A 20,331-nucleotide genomic window follows, 5' to 3' on the forward strand; every position below is an offset into this window, starting at 1 on the left:
AGTGAGATATAAATAATATGACAATTTATGAAATTTAAACATTGGGATTTTATACTGGGACGATTCATATTAGAATGCTATATAGTTAGATCAAAATTACTTTATAAATTTTGTTCTGTAGTACAAAAACTTTATTATCAAGTCATGCGGTGATGCACTGTCTTCTGTCTCTTTGCGACTACTTCTAATATACTAATAAAAAGATATCACTAGGAAGTAAAAAACCTGATGGCTAAGTCAAAAGCTTTACTAAACTCTTATACACTAAAAATATTGCGTGGATTTCTTAAATGTACTTTTGAAGTTTCCTCTTTATCTATTTTTGATTGTAATTCAATTTGTATATATAAAGAAACTGAAAATTTATTATCAAATATTATCAAACCGCTGATACTAGATGTAATTAAAGATGAAATCGACAAATTATATATCTCCAATAGCCCATTGAAATGTAGAATTGAAGAATTATCCTTGATTTCTTTAACTAAGAAATACCTCATGGTTCCTAGTGGGCTGATATTAACTTTAGAAGAGAGATTGCAAGATGAAATTCACACTTTAATTGAAGAAAGTGAAGCTTTTGACATTATATTTATTGTTTTTGAAGTATATGACGGAATTCATTTTAAACTATCAGCAAGATCTAGGGGTGATAACTACAAGAATCCAGATGATCAACTGAATAAAGGTACTTTTGAAAGTCCATCTGATAACACGGAAGAAGCTATTGAAAGAATTCTAGTGAGATTTATAGAAAGATGGAATATTCAATATAGCAGGCCAAAAGTTTATTTAATATTGATTTTCCCTTTCTCTAAACCACCAGACTTTATCTTTAGTGGTCTCCTAGATATTGTTGTTCCAATGACTTGGGACACTAGTATTTCTAATGTAAGGCTATTTATTCAAGAAATACTTGAGACTGAAATTGAAGCTGAAGCACTAAATGCTATTACTAGCGTACTTGGGATGAATTGTAATTTGTCAAAGGTTTATGAAATAACACAACAACTTGTAACATACGTTAAAAGAAAAAAAATTGGTCAACCAATATTAAAAGGTTTAATTTGTTCTGAAATATTTCAAACTCAAAACAAGGTAAAAATAACATTTGAAGATATCAAGGAATGTATTGAACACTTGAATAGATCAAGACTTACTAAGAAAACCAGCTCATCTTTAGATATGTTAATTTCGAGTAAAATATCAATAGATAAAGATTTTATAGGATTATGTGAACTTCGACAATATATGAAACAAGTAATTTATTTAATGGTAGACCAATTCTCAACTGAAAATTCTAAGATAACCTATCCAATTACTTGGCTACTTTGGGGCCCTCCTGGATGTGGTAAAAGTACCCTTGTTAGAAGCCTCACTTCTATCCATCCAAAGGTTAATTTAATACTTGGTAAGATGACTGAACTTATTAACTCTTTGCATGGAATAACGACAAGAAATTTACGTAGTTTGTTTGAAAAGGCATACCTAACAAGACCTTGTATACTAGTATTTGATGACATTGAGGATATTCTTGGGAATTCCTTTGGCATAGAATTTAGGAGCGATGATAATATTAGGACTAAGATCCATCAAGAACTTACTTCTACCCTTATATATATACTGGATTCAGTATTGAAAATAGAAGAGATACAATTAGAAAGTAAGAGTTTATCTATAGATAACAATCAGAATAAAGAAATAACTCCAAAATTGAATGGATTGATGATTATTTTCACAACAAGATTGAATCCCAAACAATTACCTAAATGGCTAATAGATAGGATTAAAAGGCAAAGTTTGATGTTATACCCAAGTGTTGAAGAGTTGTCACAAATGTTAACAAATTCAAAGGAATCTGAAGTTACTTATGCACATAAAGAAATCATTGAAGAGGTTACTAACTGCACAATTAAAGGACCTAATAATACATCGCCGATAAGTGTCTCGGACTTTGAATACTTTACACAGCAAATTTTAGTAAATAAATATCTAACTTAAATTTCACTATAGCTAGGATTTTGTAATAAATAGATAAAATTATATTACTAATGCTTATATATTTATATTCATTTCTTAGATGTATTTGTTACATTGAATTTAAAAAATATAATGTCTCCATCCTCAACTATGTAATCCTTTCCTTTCTGCATATATTTCCCAGCTGCCTTTATGGCTGCTTCTGAACCAAGTTCAATTAAGTCATTATATTTGTACACTTCGGCACAAATAAAACCTCTCTCAAAATCTGAATGAATAATTCCTGCAGCCTGAGGAGCCTTTGTACCATTCCTAATTGTCCAACACTTCACCTCATCCTCACCAGCAGTAAAGTAGTGTAGAAGATTTAAAGCTGAGTAACCAGTATTAATAATTTTATCTATCATACTTTTAGATGCCCCCACATCTTTCATATATTGAGTTTTCTCTTCATCAGTTGTGAATTCGACAAGTTTTGACTCAAATTCAGCACTATATGGAATGATGCAACCATCAATATTATTTTTAACCCATTCAGCTATTTTAGGTAAAAATTTATTCCTTTGTCTGATATAGTCCTTTTCTGATAAATTTACAAGATATACAACAGGCTTAGCAGTAAGAAATTGGTGTTCATTCAGTACCTCAATTTCATTAAATTTCCAGTCACTCTTATTGCTGATCCAGTTACCTGCTTTTAGATATGTTAACACGTTCTTTAGTATCTGCAGAGAGTTACACTGTTCCTTCTTAGTCCTATCTGTACCATCTTTAGTAATTCTAACTAATTCAACAATAAGTTTTTCAACTCTTTCTAAATCTTTCATTCTTAATTCATTACTAATAGTTTCAATATCTTTAACTGGATTAACTTCTCCTTCTGTGTGGACAATTTCATCGCCCTCAAATGCCCGAACAACATGATAGATTCCATCTACTGCTTGTATATTAGATAGAAATGCATTTCCTAATCCTTCACCTTTGTGAGCTCCTGGCACCAGACCTGCAATATCAAATATTGTCAATGTTGCTGGAACTTCGCTCTTGGGTTTGAAATATCTGCATAAAGTACGAAAACGTTCATCAGGTACATTCATCCGTGCTTCATGAGGCTCAATTGTACAGAAAGGGAAATTCTCTGCTGGTACAGCTTGCTTGCATAGGAGATTGAAAGTTGTAGATTTGCCTACATTAGGAAGTCCTACTAAACCCATTTTTAGATTACCTTTAGGACGTCCCAACAAGATCTTGACCTCTTGAGTCTGTTTTTTTGGTGGCATTATACAAAAGAGTTGATTTATCTGAGTTAATGTCAACTACTAATATAACTTTTACTACTTGGAATCTTAAAAGTGTCTCGTTATTTTCAACTAGTACTACAGTGGAGACAATTGGCGCCATAAATCAATATCTTGTCTAAATTAGTGCAAAAGGGTGAAGTTTTATACTTATAATTTCAGATATAAACTGAATTTTATCTGTTAATATTTGTCTCCAAAGAAGTGAGACAACATTAAGGTAGTAAGATACACCCTTATATATTCCTTAAGTTTGGGAAGATACTAAAGTTATGAAACTAGATTATACATTAATTTATTTCTAATATGATCTACTTCTATTTAAATAGTAAAATTAATTTTGGATTAGTAAGTATTGATATAAAAGAGTTATAACTACTATATTATGAAAAATAGGGGATTTAACTACTTTTATCTCTTGCATTTCTTTTTATTGAAATTGGGATATCTTCTTGTTCTAACTCAAGGCGAATAACAATATTCATTGTAGCTAGCTCATTACATAAATACCTAAACACATAAGGTAAAGTAATTAATCTACAGGAAATTTTACAAACTTTACAAATAGCAACACGAGGTAGTGTAGTGGCCAATCTGTTTTGGAAATTTGTTGTTTTCCTAGGTAATATAGCAGAAAAAATTAATCCACAATGTGGGCAGACATAAGCTTTATGTTCATCAGAACATCTTAGGAGTCTATCTGAAATAATAGAACTCACTCCATAAGATATTAATGAGTCTCTTTCCATCTCACCAAATCGAATACCACCATGACGTTTGCGTCCTTTAACTGGTTGTCTAGTTAATGCATCAATAGGACCTGTAGAACGGACTTGGGCCTTATCAGCAACCATGTGACGTAATCTCTGATAATATATAACTCCCATAAATATATGACAAGGCATTTCAGTCCCAGTCATTCCATTGAATAAAGGTTCACAACCAAAGTACTGAAATCCAGTTTTCAATAAGGCTTTTCCAAAGTAATCTACAGTAGATTGTTTAGATGAATCAATACCCATTTCTTTATCCTCTAGTATAGTTTGTTTGTCCGTTATATTTCGATGGAAGGGAGTGGCATCTAAAGCAGATGCACCATGTAAACAGGCAGCTTTTCCAGCCATACATTCAATCAACATTCCAACCGTCATACGAGACGGAAACCCATGTGGATTAAAAAGAATATCGGGAACTATTCCAGATTCACCAAAAGGCATATTTTCATGAGGCCATAACATTGATAAGATACCTTTTTGTCCATGCCTAGAAGCAAATTTGTCCCCAACCATTGGATTTCTTACAATTCTAAGTTTTAAAGATATCTTTTCGCCATATCTAGAACTATATTCAGATCCCTCAGATCCCCCTAAAGTAGAATCTGAATGTGATTCAGTAGACAAACCACTTCCAATTCTATTTATCTTCTCAACATAAGCTTCCTCATCATCATGGTAAGTTTGAACTATAGCATTAGAGATGACCCCTCCAGATCCCAATTTTTCAACTCTACACATTGGAGATCCTTTAACTAATTTTTGGCCAATCATAGGTAACCCATCAGCCCCTAATTCTTTAATAACTAACTTCCCATCTGGTCCAATATTATGAAATCTATAAGATTCAGCATCACTCTTCTTTATAACAGAATTAGGAGCTGCAAACAAAATTTTTGTTTTGTATACACAAGCATGAAAAATTCCTCTCTCATAAGATGCTTTATTCAAAACCATAGCATCTTCCATATCGTAACCTGAATGTGATATAACAGCTACAATGGCATTTGTACCTGTTGGATATTCTGAAAATCCATAAGAAGCATATCCTTTAGTTATAACCAAAGGGTTTTGAGGGGTAATTATTCTATACATCCTGTTATCAGTTCTATACGGGTAACTATAACATGGAGTACCCATAGTTTGTTTTAACATTTGACATTGATACATGTTTCTTGGACTTTGGTTATGATGAGCATAGGGGATTAAACTCGCTGTAATTGATAAAATAGTGCTTGGATGAAGTTCTTGGTGAGTATACATTACTGGATTACACCCAAGAGTATAATCCTTTTTAATAATTTCTTCAATCTGATTTTTATCTATATTATCTGTGGTCTCTATATCAGATGTGATATTGTCATTTTTGTATAATCCAAAAAGTTTCATTTGTAGATTGTATAGTTTAATGGATTTTTGAGTCTCTTCTTCAGTTACGCCTATATCCATCCAGGGTTGAGCAAGAGGTCCAATCCAATCAATTTTATTAGATTTTAAATGTAAAACTGGCCTTACTAACCTGCCAGGAGCTGTAAACATGAATATTCCACTAAATACTCCACAATCAGGTGGTATACAGGCTATTTCAGTATGTACTGGTAATATAGAAGGAGTTTTGCTCCACTTCAAATTTCTCAACTTCTCCTGCCAGAATGTAAATTTTGACTTGGGAATATGAAACATAACCCTCCCATCTAACATAACAGGTACTGATTTCGACAAATCAGGAACATATACATCATCTAAATTTAGACTCCCCCATTGAATTGATAAAGTTCCTAATCCATCATCACAAGGTATATTCTGCCCAACTAAATAATCTCTCAAACTTTTAAGTGTGCTCTGAATCTCAAATTGTGTCACTGGAATGGTATCTTGTGATAAATGTAATAATAAACCACAAGGCTCACCATCAGGAGTATGTACTGGACATAAGAATCCCCAGGTCTCTCCCATTAATTTCCTTACATCCGTTGTCTTCATAGTTGTAAAAAACTGACCTCTATGAACAGCTCTAAAGTGAGATAAGAATCTATTAAAATTGAGTCTATCTGCAACAACAGTCCATCCAGAGAGTTGTTGAAGATCTAATTGAGTTGTCTTAATATTTCCAGTTGCCATAAAGTATTGTATACGTTTAGGTATCATAGAAATATTGCGAGTCAAGCTAGTCTTGAAAAAACCATCATCCCTTAAAAGATCCAAAGCAGCAGAAGAATATGGTAATGGTAACTCATCACTTGCTTCTTTTTCACTTTTTGAAGAATTCCTATTCCTTATTTCAGTAATATAAATCATTCTAATCTTCTGAAGAAAACTAAAAATTGCATCCTTAAGAACAGAAGCATATAAATTACCAGAAGATAAAATTTCTTGATATGCAAATGAATCTATAGACTCTTCACGGATTTGTCCATATTGAAGCTTTAGTAGTTTTATAAACATCAATATTAAACACTCAAGCTTTGCATTCCACTCTGGTAAATGAACTAATATGTGATTATCAATTATAAATCTTCCTGCATCCTGGTATAAGCTCCCAGGAGGTAAATAAAATACTACACCTTCCCAAACTAACTTCCCTAAATTATGAAGATGCCTGTTCTCAATAATTTCAATATCACCAAATGCACCATCATAAGATGGTGGTATTACACAATTTTCTACACCACTTGAATTATCAAGTCCCCATTCTATAGTCAACATATTTATGACACTATAAAGAGGGTCATATTCATCCCGAGTATTGCAGCAATATTGTAAAATCTTGTTTCTCAACGTTTTTGCATCATAAATAGAACCAACAGCAAGTAAAACGTTCCAAAATGGCAATAACCATTCTTGTCTATTTAATAATATACGATATACACACTGATTATCAGTTGTACCATACAAATAATTTGCAGTAGATGTCCCATCATTTCTTAATGAACGTAGTAATATAGCATATTCTGTTCCAAAAATATCCCTACTTGTAAATCTGAGTCTTTTTAATCCAACTGGATAATTACACCTTTGCTGAATAACATATCTAATAACTCTCTCATTTCCATTAATTATAAAATAACCACCAACTTCATTGGGATCTTCTCCATTTGCAACCAGTTCATTAGGACTCAAGCTATAAAGGTGGCATGCTAAACTCCGAACCATAATTGGTATAGAACCTGCAAATAAATTATGCCTGATTAGATCTTTTGAAGACGAGTTATAACATTCAAATTCAATCCATAAGGGGGCACTATAACTCAGGTGACCATTTCTAGCACTGCATGGGTACATCTTCGTATTAGAAGACTCTGTAGATCCAAAAATTGGTTTGCCAACTTTTATACAAGTTACTTTAATTCTTAAATATTCTCTAGGGATATATCCAACATTTAACTCGCAGTCATCTATAACGTAATCGGAATCTATATAAATAGATGGCAAATTTATTACAATATTATTTAATCCTGTCAATAAGAAACAATTAAAAGACTCTATATGAGGCCATACAGCTTCTAATAATCTCTCTCGATACTCAAAATCCATAAATAACCAAATTTCGACTCCTTAATTTGCCATATAAAATGGCAGATACCGACTGTCGTCCTATAACACTTCTTAGGCGCTGACTTATATTTGTTATCAGCTGCAATCAATACCCAGAAATGAAAAGTTCTTGAATTACTAAGGGGTATTGAAATATTCAAATAGTGAAATATCACTTAGTTCTTTACCAATCATTTTTATTGTTGGGAAATTCAGGAATTTATATGCTTTAATTCATATTCTTTAAAATCAAATATTTACTGATGCAGAAATTCGAAATATGGTCTTTAGAGATAACTCAAAGTTTAAACCTTTTTTTTGGTCAACATATAATGGATTTTGTAACATATCTTTGGGATATTTCCTAACAATTTGGTCTACTTTATCTTTTAATTTTATAATTATCTTTCAACTATTAGTATTATACCAAGGTAAAACAATTACTTCTTTATTTTATACTAAATATCCCATGCTATTTAGCATATATAATCTTATTACTTTCTTATATTCTATAACCATAATAGGAATGCTTCTTATTAGATCAAGAAAACTTGCAATATTTTGTTTATTATTAATCAAAATACACTTAATATGTGTTATTTTAGCAATTGGAATCTTAATTAATTTACTTAATAATGATGACTCTTATCTTAATTATTGTATTTTTAATATATCAGATAATTTTTTACTTAAAATTAATGAATATACTTTGTGGTATCCGAACATCGGAGATATTGACATTTGGATCCAAAAATGTGGTATAATTTATGTAGAAAATATAAAATATTGCCCTAAAATCATTGAAGATGTTTCTTTACATAACAATCAACTCTCTAAATTCATTGAGTTATGTATAGATAAATCTACTTTAGATAAGGAAATTATTCAATTGTCAATTATTGCTACATTACACTTGAATTTCATGTTATTTAATATTGCCTTAGGTTATTGTTTGTTAAAAATTGTATACTCACTATATTGCATATACTCTGTTGGAGGAAGTGGTTGGGAATTTCAATCTGCAGAACAATTATTGAAATACAATGAAAGTTATTCATCTGATGATAATCCAATTATTCCATATAGATATACACTAAATGGAAAAAGTTTTTTAAGATTTTGATAAATATACGAATAAATTATCATTTTAATTTGTAATATTTTCAAATATTTGAATTTATGTTTCAAAGTATTTATAATATTTATTATATATCTCTCATTTATTATTTTAAAATATTAATTAGTATACTTTTTTCATTTATCCAATTATTACTAAAAATCTTAATTCTGTAAACATTGATTAGATTGCTCCTGATTTAGTCATAAGTTAACGAATTTATATTAATATTTAAAGAACTTAATGAACCAAATATTTAATCTGAAACTTTAATTGAATTTTTATCCCAAGATTATTTAATTTAATATCAAATATTTCATTTTATTTTTTAAAATAAGATTATACAATTAGTTTCAAATCTGTATTTAGAAATTTTAGGCTGAAATTATTTATAGTTTATTGCAATTATTAATTCTGAAGATCTCCCAATCATTTGAAATTTGTATCTATTAATCAGGAACTCATTTATTATACAAATAAGTTGTATAACTCTTCTATAGTTTATTTCTTTATTATTTAGTTTATTTAGTTTATACATCTTGTATATTTAAATTCTTAGAAGTTACATGAATTTAAGATATTTCTTTATTATTATACATAATATGTATAATATCAGAATATATATTTAATAAATAAAAGATTATAAATATACTTAAATAAAATAGGAATAAAATTTGATATATCAAAGATAATATATACCTGAAATAAATAGATGTAATCTTTTCAAATAATTGTAATTATTATTTCTTTATTTTGAAAATAAAGATAAGACAAATATCAAATAGTTACTTTAGAATGTATAGTTTAGGAATTTCATTATTTATGCAAAATACTCTTAAGGGTCATTTGAAGTTTTATGTTTTAATTTTAATTGATAGGATTCCAAATAATATTACGTGGGTTATAACTGTATATATATTTGATCTTCAAGATTATCCCAATTAATTAATGAAAAGTGAACCACTTGAGTCTTTGTACTACATATTTTATTTAAAGTGTAATAAATTTACTATAAGTGTAAAGACTATATTTACAAAGTACTTAAAGATAATTAAAGATAATATCTATGATTTTAAGACTTCTAGATTACAGTATATGCAAAATTTATAGCTTCCCAAAATGAAATTTAATTCTTAAATTTTGTTTTCTATTTTTAATTACGTTGAAATATTAGATAGGAATTTAGAGTGATAATCACCTAATATAAAAAAATAAAAAATTATTAGTGCTACATGATACGTGTAATTACCGCGTTTACTTACCACCAGGTATATTTCCTGTCAATTCTTCCATTGTTTCTGCATCTAATCCTTCTTGTAGTTTAGGTAATATAAATGCAACAAATAGAGAAATAATAGAAACAATTGTCAGAGGATTTTTCAGCAAACCCATTATAGTAGTGATTATATTTTCCTGTTCCTCATTATTGTATGCTGAATACGTTGGAGTTACAATAATAGGATGGGGTATCTTTTCTTCAGCCATTCTACTTTCTATATTATATAAACTAGCCGATACTTTAAATATACCTCCTTCTTGCAATTGTACCTCATTTACTAAAATTTCATATATTGGGTATCTATTTTCTGAACTTGTAATTTTTAGAATATACTTCCCTGGGGGTATATTATCACTAAAAAAAGTTATTAGGGAGAAATATTTAAGATAATTGAGAGAATTTATTTATTTATATAATAAGTATTTAAAAAAAGAGTGAACTTACAATACAAAGTGTCCTTTAGAATTAGGTTGTACAGAATCAAAGTATCCACTAATAAAAACACGGGTAGTCAAGAATGTCTCTGAAGAAGCCTGAATAAGTCCAATAATTCTAGCTCCTGGAAGCTTTGAAGCATTTGTAACACTTTTATATAGTATTAGGCTAAAGAATATTATTGAAATATATAAATATGAATGATATATTGAATATTAATTATATGAATAGGTCGAAGAATGATGTTTACTCTGAGTAATACTTACCATATAATATATGTGATAATTTTAAAAGAAATAAGCATTTAAATTGTATTAAAGATATTTGTGTAATAAATATACTTAAGATTACACAATGTAGTAATTTTCAACCCGCAGGAGTAGAAGGTTCGCGTTATAGTAATAGTTTGCGTATACATTTAGAATAATGTCTTCACTTCCTAATAGCTCAAATACAAAAGTAACATTTAAGATTACATTGGCATCTGATAGAAAAAACCCATATAAGATGTAAGTTACAATGTTGAAGATAAAATTGATTAAACTTATGTATGATCTGTAAACAACAGTTTATCTGTACCTGAGGATACACCATTTACAGCAGTAGTAAAATTTGCAGCAGAACAAGTAAGTAATTAATTATATTTTGAATTTTTAAAACTACTTGAATAAATTGGTATGTGTGTGCAGTTTAAGGTATCTGCAACTACAAGTGCAATAATAACAATGGAGGGAGTAGGAGTAAATCCTAACAATACAGCTAGTCAAGTATTTCTTAAGCATGGGGGCGATTTACAACTTATTCCACGTGACCGTGTAGGATTTAATAGATATTAAATATAAGGAATTATTTAATATTCAATATATATAGTATTTTGTATTTAAAGAATTTCAGTTAAATAATATCACTAGATATAGTATTTTCATTACATTTTGTTAAAAGTTGCCTCATCTGTTCTATAAGCTCTTTTTTTTCTTGAATTTGTAATTCTAATTGTTTCATAATAAGATGATATGCTTGTATTAATCTTAACTTCTCCAATATATGGCTCATATTTGAATGTATCTTAACTATGTGTTTAATTGCCGATACCTCTATACTTCCTTGACCACTTTTTTTGAACAAATTAAGGATATTCTCTTGAAATAAGCTGTTTAAACAGCGTAGTTCTTGAATTAAATCCAAATTTTCTTGGTTATATAGGCTTGTATCGCTATCTAATGGGGGGATATTTATTTCTGAGGATAGTATTGACCCAAAGCACATAAATGGACCAATTATACATGGTGGAGATTCTAATGCTGTCTCTTCTGAGTTATATAATTTATAGTAAGGAGGAGGAGGAGGGAATGCTGAGACAACTTCTTGACCTTTATTTGTTTCAGCCATGTTTATCTTAATATTGAAAAATTAAATCTTTAAGTTTTATATTGTCACTTTTTAGAGTTTGGTACCTCTTATACCGCCAAAATGTGGCGGTTATACTTGTTTGGATGCAATTAATAACACATTTTCTGGTGTTACGTGTTTACTTGTGTAATTAATTAGTTTGACATTCATAAACCCTTTAGACCTAAGCCATTGTATCCTGATAAATCAAAAAAGTTTATTTATATTCTACTACCTCTCTTTCTTTAATTAAAATATTTTCTAAACTTACCGACATGTATCAAGTATAAATTTGGCTTTGTAGCCTTCATTTTGACGCCAATCAGTGGCTCCTGTAGCCCATGATGAAACAAAAGTAATGAAGTCAAAACAATCTTCATCTGAACTGAAATAACTTTCCCATTTAGATGAGGATGTAATTAATTCAGTTCCAAGATGCTGCTTAGAATTACAGCGGTGATGGCAACATCCTGCCATAGCAATATATACAGTAGAACCACTATTAAGTTTTTGTATTGCATCAATAGACGATGTTAGTGCTAAATCGAAACCACATCCACAGAGATGTTTTGCAAAAATAAAAAGATGATTAATTGGCCGATTAATGATATTATCTTTGATATTATCTTCAATCCTATATATACAGTAAAACAGAAATTGATAAATAGTAACTATTACATCTCATTCATAAACAGTTATATAAACTTACTTCTTAACGTCGGGACCTCCTCCACGAGATAAAAGAGTTAAAATATCTTTTAATTTATTTGGTTCTATCTTTCTTAAATATTCTGAAGGATTTACATCTTTTGGAATATTAGGGATCCATATATCTGCTTTAACTAAATATTCTAGTAACCAGGGAATATATCCACTAGAAAATGAAAAATACATCAAATCACTATTACCTGTTTCACAGGCTTCAATTAAAGATTTAAAATCAAATGTTTCAATATCTAGTCTTAATCTTAAGCTTTTGATAAATTTACTATGTTTTTCAAGCTGTTTTCTCCTAGATTCCTTATCAATTAATATGGCACGTAAATCACTGATCTGTGTACTTCCTGAATTCTTTTGTATATTCTCTATTATAAGTTTAATAAACCAATGAGTTAGTAATGCATTACCAGCTCCAAATTCTACAAACATACACTTTGAAGTATCATAATCGAATCTATTCTCTTTATTTTGAATAAATCCATCTTTAAGGCATGTATTAAAGATATCAAAAGCTTGTATATCATGCTTATTTCGTAGAATCTGATTATTTATAGTTTCTTCAAGCTTATTATCTATTTTTTCAACTTCATAAGGGTTATAGGGTAGATGATGAAGACATTCCCTATATAACAAATCCAAAAATTCTAATTTTGACTCAAGGTTTTTTATCAAATCATTTCTTCTGTTATTTAGATTTTCTTCACAAATCTTGTCCATATTAGTAGATTTAATAAGATTTTGTATATCTAGTAATGCTTGAAATTTATTCTGAAGAGATAGAGGAGGCTCACTTGTCTGTATACAAAATGGCTGAGATAATTCATATGCAATATCTCTTACTTTAGAGCACTTCCGAATATGGGATAACATATTAGTAATTGAAATATAATGTTTACGATCTATTGGACAAAGTACAAGCTTATCTTTAATATTCCTATTATGGGAGTTTTTATCTTGAATAACTTGTATATTATCTATTATTCGTAAGTGGAATATACAGTAAATAGAATCACCAAATACCGGAAATTTACAACTACGGGATTTAGAATTTAAATAAAAGCTGCATTTCCTTATTTCTTTAAATTCCATAAATTCCTGCACCTTTAATATTGGTCAGTATTTGATGTAGTTAACACTTTGGTTTAATTACTACAAGCGCCTATTAATTGTGAATCTTGTACTGAAAATTTTTATTAAGGGATTTGCAAACTAAAAATTTACAGATAAAAAATTTAAATTACAACTTTTCACTTTGTCAGCTAAATTTCTTTTAGTTGCATGCATGCAGGATAGACAGATGTCTCTAAAGGCAAGTAAATTTATAAATAAAATTAAACGCCCTTGGATAAATATAATAAGAGGACCATCAATATTCCATTCAGTATTATTTGGATTTTTATCAGGTATTATATTTTATGGAGTAGGCTTTTATGGATATCGATTTATACATGTAACCTTGTTCGATACTGAGAATTTAGCTATACAATCAAAAAGGCGATATATGGAGAAGCAACAACTTTTTTATAATAAACTTGAAGATTATTTGAATTCTCAATATTTATTGTCACTTGCCAAAGAATACAATCCTGTATCCTTATCTGCTCCTTTTAATGATATAAACCAAGAACTTATTTTGTAAATATTATTAAAGTTCTATAGTTCCATTTCCAAAATAAAGATTACTTTAGTAATTTTTATTCTTTATATTTATAACTACAGAGAATTTGCTCTAATAATTTTCATTAATTTATAGTTTCATAAATTTCCTTTTTTTTAAAGCTATGATTATATTTTGAAATATATATCTGAAGAATACTAAACAAACGTAATTTGGATAAAAAATTGTATAAAAAAATTATTTATTTAGATATTGTTATTTACTATTTGATTTTCTAAATTCAACTGATTTTTACAACTTTTTAGTGTTTTCGATACCCCTATTCTGTGCTATAGCGCGACATGTAGAATCCTCATAGGCTATAATTTCACGTGTATATTTTAAAGAATCTATAGATATTTTGAATGTTAAGTAGTGATAGAACGCGTGAATTCTTTGATATAATTGATGGGAGTGATAGAAATGAGACAAATAGCTATATATTAGCTGCTCCAAATCAGAGCTACTCAAATTCAATTCAAGGAAGCCAATTTAACTTATTAGCCTCTGAAATAAGTCAGGAGATGAACTCTACTTCTATAAAACTTCAAGAATTAAATCGTTTAGTTAAATATAAAGGTTTATTTAGAGATAGAAGTAGTCATATTCAAGATCTAACCGAAGAAATTAAACAGAGTGTTACAGACTTAAATTCAAAACTAGAAATCCTTCAAAAACATGCAGAGCAAGGTTTTCCTTCTTCTGGAGGCTATTATCAAAGCAATCAGCACTATTCTGCAATGGTAGAAACCCTAAAGACAAGAATGTTGGATATAACAAAAGGATTTAGAGACGCATTACAGAAGAGAACCGAGACAATGCAACAACAGGATTGGAGGAGAAACTTATATACATATACTTCAAGTAATTCCAGTTTACAACAAATATCTTCAGCTATGAGTTCTAAGATTTCTGGAAATATACCTGGAAATAATAAATATAACAAAGTTCCTTTTGATATTGAAAGTGGATTAGAAGGAGAGCAGATGATGACTATGCAAGAACAAAACCAATCATTTTCATATGCACACTCCAGAGCTGAAGCTGTTGAAAATGTTCAAAGAATGATTGGAGAATTAGCTCAAATTTTTCAGAAAGTTGCTGGGATGGTTACTCAACAAGAAGAAATGATACAGAGAATAGATGAAGATATTACCAATACATTTTCTAATGTAGAACATGGACATAATGAACTTTTGAAATATTACCAATATGTGAAATCAAACCGAGGTCTCATCATCAAACTATTTGCTATGATTATTGCATTCATAATATTTTTTGTTATATTTCTAACATAATATATATGAAGTACATTCAAAATTTATGGACTTCTTATTTTATAGTACCAAGTTTTATTGGACTACACTATTTGTATGGAAATTGATTAGTATATTTCTATTTAATACAATATTCTTATTTTATAATACAAAGTAATTTGTTTTATAGGGTTCTTATTTGTAATAGAATATATTTGTATACAATTAATTTCAAGATTTGTATTCACAATAATTTGGAAATTTTCTGTTTAAAGTTATTACTGCTCACTAAAAATATAATTAATTGTAATGGGATAAATCACAGATATATTAGTGTATATTTCGAAGTTGTTGTATTATGTGTTCAAGTTGCTTGCTCGTTTCTGGAATAGTGATACTATCTATCTGAATTGCTTTCAACTCTTGGATAACCATTTCTTGTAGTTCATTTGAAAACTTCAAAAATAATTCAATAATATCACCAGAAATAAAGCCCCTTGATGCTCCTGAACACTCATATTCATAGTTGTAATCTTGATAATTTTTAGAGAGATTCCACTGGAATGGAGTTACATTTTCTCCCCCTATAGTCCCAATTACCCCACTGAAAGAAGAAGATGATTCTTTAATATAAAGTTGTTTTATCTGTTTAATAGAAAGATTACAAACTTTACAATCTTTATATATAGTCTGTAAACCTTTTTTAATAGCTGCTATTATAGCCTCTTCAAACATAATCAATTGAAGAAACATTTTATAGTCTGCATTTAAACTAAATATTACACTAATACTTCCCTGAGCCGTTCCAAAAACTATTTGTTCACTATATAAGTTATGACAAAAATCTAATCCAATATTGTTTATTTCTTGCAGACAACGTGGATATGGCATCATGAGTTTCCCTTTCTGAAAAGTAGATACAATTTCACCGGAATGAAAATGAGCTATACTTTGAAGAACAGTATCCATCTCATCATTTATAGGATTTTCTGGTTTAGTTAATATTCTTACATTCTTATTTTCATCTGAGACCATATACAAATTTTTGTTAATAAAAATCCCATCCATTACCCAAGCTAAAGATGGGTCACGACAAATCTCCTCAAATTGTTTTGCCACCTTATCATACTTCCATAAACCTACTGAACGCATTAAATCACCTACTAACAAATATTCATCTTTCCATAACTTTAAGAAAACTATCATAGTATGAGTACTATAAGAGTTTATTTTATTAAACTTGAACTTGGGAGTTTTCTCATTTTCAGGTAAAGTATCTAACCACAAACAAGATGAAGAAGATGATGAAGAAGATGGTAAAATTGAAGTATCTTTCAAATAATTGCTAGACGTAGAAGAGCATGGTATTATTTCATATGTAACGACACTATTTTCAACTGCAACAAGTATAGTTCCCAATTGAAAACGTGTAATTGCATACGGACAACCTTCAGCATTTATACTAGTTTCCTCATCCACTATGAACTTACTATGAAGTTTTCTGATACTAAACAAAGTCAGTTTACCTATAGGTAAGTCAATATTTGGAGATTTATTACTGTAGTCATTAATATGACCTACTTTGTTTGTTCCCAAAACTATAAATGATTCAGATATATTTTCTGGAGTTTGATTTATATTTAACTCAATATACTCAAGGGATGTAGGATATACACTAGACTCTAAAGTTTTGAAATGTAAAATTTCTAAATTATTTGCAGATATAACACACATTAGAGCTTGAACAAATGATAAAGAACTTTTTAATGTTGAATTATTTTGAATAAGAAATTTGTTCTCAGACTTAGAATTCTTCATTAAACCTTTTTCCCATATACCAACAACAACATATACATTAAGATTTGAAATATAGCATATCCTTTCTGGAGTAAAATTCAATTGTAAGCTTCTGCAGTGATATTGTTGAAGAATATCAATTGAACTGGCTCTTAGTGAATGCGTCAGTTTAATTATATTTGGCTTTTCTATATTACTCCTTATATTAAGTTCTTCTTGAGGTTGAGTATTAGCTAATTTACAAGAAGTATTCAAATTTTGGTCAATATGATGACAAAGGTACAGTATAAATGTTTCATGAGATTTACTAGTACTTGTAAGTTTAGTATCACAAGAGGCCAATTGAATAGCTTGACTTATCCAAGGTGAATGTATATTATAAAATGTCCATAATCCAATGGAATTTTCTTTATAAGATGGCTTCCAGTGAAGTATTTTCGGCTGCTCACAGCAAATAAGTAGATTTATATCATTATTATGCATATTTAAAGGATATATATTAGATATATATGTGTTAGATACTTTCCAGGTACTAAATAGCTCAAATTCTTTTGATCTTGCATTATCACAAGAATGGAATAATACATTTGATTTACTTTTGTCTAAATTTGTATTCATAGTTTCAAAGTTATTTTCCAGAGCTTTACTACTTAAACTAGAGTCATAATAAAGTTGCAAGTGACCTTGACTAGTTCCTATTAGAACATATAATGGGTAGTCAATAGATTTATGATCTTTTTTATGCTCATCTTCTTGAGATAATATGCTAACATAAATACAGGTGATCAATAGCTCATGATTCTGAAATCCTGTATGCAATCTACAAATTAAATTAATTGTTTGATCTTCAGTAGATTGCAAATCAGAATTAAACTCAAAGCACAGGATATCAGGTTGTTGCCATGTACTAATAAAAATTAAAATTTGATTTGTTCTGAAAAATACTCCACAACTAGATATTTCGTCTACAAAATTAAAGTTGTCAAAGTTAGTATCAATATCTACCTTATTTAATCCCTCAAGAATCTGACTAACAATTTCGAATGTTACAACTCTAAATCCTAATTCTTCAACTCTTCCAACAAGTATTACTCCAAATGTTAAACATAAAACTATAAAACTATTCTTCTCATCTATATGAGCTTTCTCAATATTTAATTCAGAGTGATTAAACTTATTAAAAAATTCCTTCAGTTCACAAGTATCAGATTTCAGGAAATCTTGAAAAATCCAAGCATTAAGCTTATTATCTTTTCCTATACCATGTGTAAAAATACCTCTAGGTGTCACTTGTACAAAATATCCATTAGAACAAAAACATATTTGTAGAGTTTCTTCATTATTTATTAAACCTGAAAGTTCAACCTCTTTCATACTCAAAAGTGAATTGCTACTAAAAGATCTTGGATGAATATCATTTGCCATAGTGAAATTTGTATTATTTTGATAGTCTGTATAGACTTCCTTCCTTATATTTAAGTAATGGGTATCATTAAGATCTTCTTGTTTCATACTATAAGTAAAAAACTTTGTAAAATTATGTCCAGATTGAATAATATAAATCTTAGAACATGATCCTATATCAAATTTAGTATTACGTAGTCGAATATGGTACAAACGAGTTGTGTATGGAATAATTGAATTTTGAAGAATTAAATATTGATTAAGCCCTATTCCATTGCAGATTATTTTAAAAGAACCACTGTTTCCAAATCCACATGCTGCAACTAGAGGAAGTGATAAGTTTTTAGATATTTGAGTGTTCGATAATGTATTTTCATTAACTGTATCTTCTCGATATTCATTATCTCTTATGAAGAGCAGGTCACGAATAGGACCAATATTATGTATAATTTGCATAATTAAAGGTTTGTTATGATAGATGTATAACACAAGAGAATCACATATCTTAGAGCCTATAAAATAAATATCATTTTTAAGAGATAATAATACAGAAAATGGTGAGTATTGTCCCAAAATATCAACTTTGATATTTTCAATTTTCAAATTTTGATCTTTATAGAAAACCATTATGAATAAACCACCAGTATTATCTAAAACCAGCCAACGTTTTAGTTTTCCATCTATAGGTATAGCATCTACTATATTAGGAAGTGTCAAACCACTTTCCACCTTTTCTAGATAATTAGATGGAAAATTGCATTGAATAAATAAAGGCTGTGAGATGAGATTCTCATTATTATTATATAGGATTTCTCCTATTGTTAAATAAAAGACAGATCCATCTCCAAATAAAAGAAGACCATTTGATAAAGGGTCATTATTAAAGTCTTCATAATTAACAATTTTCATTATATTACTCGGAATTTTCATACCTATTCTCATATTATAAGTCCAACTTTTTAAATCTGATGGTAAATCTATCAGTTTGAGTAATCTTGGGTCTTCTGAATATCCTGAATCATAAAGTATACCAAGTAAACACTTATCAGAACTTGAATTTATTAAACATAAATCCAAAATATTCAATTCTGAAAGTCTCAGCATAATAGGAGGAGTAAACACAGACATTTTAAGAGATAAATCTGTATAACAATCAACTACTTGTAGGCAACCTTCATAAATCAATAATATAATACGTTGTATATAAGAATCTATAATCATCTTTATATTATTAGATTTGCGTAAGTTTGGACGAAATAAATCTTTACTTTGTATTACATTCAAATATAATACAGAAGAATCTGTACTATTATCTTCAATATTTTGCAATTTATATGCTCTTATCAATATTAATTCATATTGTTCTGTATATATCAAAATATCATCAAATTCTTGGCCTTTAGGTCTCCAAGGAGCTATTTGAATTATATTCTTGTATGTTGATATTTCGCCAACTAATCTTAATATAGGGATATCTGATACTTCATTACTTTCCAGATTGTTAGGAATTATTAAATCTCCTTTATTTATATCATAAATAAGTAAACTCTTTGGTTTTACCAATATAAGTCTATTTATACCATCACCCAATAGATCAGCATATATTGCTCCTGTAATAGAATTAGAATCATATACTGTAACCACATAATTATACTGAGACATTTTTAATATATATCATTGTCTCTTCAAAAT

At 29.0% G+C, this 20,331-nt stretch overlaps 11 protein-coding genes across 11 annotated transcripts; 5 read left to right on the forward strand and 6 right to left on the reverse strand.

Moving 5' to 3' along the window:
* Positions 1–228: 228 nt before the first annotated feature.
* Positions 229–2,001, forward strand: cand_026100 (AAA family protein; the record flags this gene model as incomplete). Its single annotated transcript, XM_067212839.1, has 1 exon — positions 229–2,001. The coding sequence occupies one exon, from the start codon at positions 229–231 to the stop codon at positions 1,999–2,001; it is 1,773 nt and encodes a 590-aa protein (XP_067066562.1).
* Positions 2,002–2,069: 68 nt separating this feature from the next.
* cand_026110 (GTP-binding protein) lies at positions 2,070–3,260 on the reverse strand (the record flags this gene model as incomplete). Its single annotated transcript, XM_067212840.1, has 1 exon — positions 2,070–3,260. The coding sequence occupies one exon, from the start codon at positions 3,258–3,260 to the stop codon at positions 2,070–2,072; it is 1,191 nt and encodes a 396-aa protein (XP_067066563.1).
* A 419-nt stretch (positions 3,261–3,679) lies between these two features.
* On the reverse strand, positions 3,680–7,585 carry cand_026120 (DNA-directed RNA beta subunit family protein; the record flags this gene model as incomplete). Its single annotated transcript, XM_067212841.1, has 1 exon — positions 3,680–7,585. One exon carries the CDS (start codon positions 7,583–7,585, stop codon positions 3,680–3,682), a length of 3,906 nt encoding a protein of 1,301 aa, XP_067066564.1.
* A 526-nt stretch (positions 7,586–8,111) lies between these two features.
* cand_026130 (uncharacterized protein) lies at positions 8,112–8,708 on the forward strand (the record flags this gene model as incomplete). The annotated part of the gene is made up of 1 exon (XM_067212842.1): positions 8,112–8,708. One exon carries the CDS (start codon positions 8,112–8,114, stop codon positions 8,706–8,708), a length of 597 nt encoding a protein of 198 aa, XP_067066565.1.
* Positions 8,709–9,859: 1,151 nt separating this feature from the next.
* On the reverse strand, positions 9,860–10,720 carry cand_026140 (uncharacterized protein; the record flags this gene model as incomplete). Its single annotated transcript, XM_067212843.1, has 4 exons — positions 9,860–9,900; positions 9,965–10,335; positions 10,426–10,584; positions 10,683–10,720. The coding sequence occupies 4 exons, from the start codon at positions 10,718–10,720 to the stop codon at positions 9,860–9,862; spliced, it is 609 nt and encodes a 202-aa protein (XP_067066566.1).
* A 122-nt stretch (positions 10,721–10,842) lies between these two features.
* cand_026150 (ubiquitin-fold modifier 1 precursor) lies at positions 10,843–11,252 on the forward strand (the record flags this gene model as incomplete). Its single annotated transcript, XM_067212844.1, has 3 exons — positions 10,843–10,925; positions 10,985–11,042; positions 11,106–11,252. 3 exons carry the CDS (start codon positions 10,843–10,845, stop codon positions 11,250–11,252), a joined length of 288 nt encoding a protein of 95 aa, XP_067066567.1.
* A 58-nt stretch (positions 11,253–11,310) lies between these two features.
* On the reverse strand, positions 11,311–11,805 carry cand_026160 (MED7 protein; the record flags this gene model as incomplete). The annotated part of the gene is made up of 1 exon (XM_067212845.1): positions 11,311–11,805. One exon carries the CDS (start codon positions 11,803–11,805, stop codon positions 11,311–11,313), a length of 495 nt encoding a protein of 164 aa, XP_067066568.1.
* A 90-nt stretch (positions 11,806–11,895) lies between these two features.
* On the reverse strand, positions 11,896–13,614 carry cand_026170 (uncharacterized protein; the record flags this gene model as incomplete). Its single annotated transcript, XM_067212846.1, has 3 exons — positions 11,896–12,004; positions 12,077–12,439; positions 12,515–13,614. 3 exons carry the CDS (start codon positions 13,612–13,614, stop codon positions 11,896–11,898), a joined length of 1,572 nt encoding a protein of 523 aa, XP_067066569.1.
* Positions 13,615–13,822: 208 nt separating this feature from the next.
* On the forward strand, positions 13,823–14,164 carry cand_026180 (uncharacterized protein; the record flags this gene model as incomplete). Its single annotated transcript, XM_067212847.1, has 1 exon — positions 13,823–14,164. One exon carries the CDS (start codon positions 13,823–13,825, stop codon positions 14,162–14,164), a length of 342 nt encoding a protein of 113 aa, XP_067066570.1.
* Positions 14,165–14,547: 383 nt separating this feature from the next.
* cand_026190 (SNARE domain-containing protein) lies at positions 14,548–15,480 on the forward strand (the record flags this gene model as incomplete). The annotated part of the gene is made up of 1 exon (XM_067212848.1): positions 14,548–15,480. The coding sequence occupies one exon, from the start codon at positions 14,548–14,550 to the stop codon at positions 15,478–15,480; it is 933 nt and encodes a 310-aa protein (XP_067066571.1).
* A 288-nt stretch (positions 15,481–15,768) lies between these two features.
* cand_026200 (CPSF A subunit domain-containing protein) lies at positions 15,769–20,301 on the reverse strand (the record flags this gene model as incomplete). Its single annotated transcript, XM_067212849.1, has 1 exon — positions 15,769–20,301. One exon carries the CDS (start codon positions 20,299–20,301, stop codon positions 15,769–15,771), a length of 4,533 nt encoding a protein of 1,510 aa, XP_067066572.1.
* Positions 20,302–20,331: the final 30 nt, after the last annotated feature.

The sequence above is a fragment of the Cryptosporidium andersoni genome (assembly GCF_001865355.1).
Source record: "Cryptosporidium andersoni isolate 30847 chromosome Unknown contig_7, whole genome shotgun sequence".
In the NCBI taxonomy this organism is placed as follows: Eukaryota; Apicomplexa; class Conoidasida; order Eucoccidiorida; family Cryptosporidiidae; genus Cryptosporidium; species Cryptosporidium andersoni.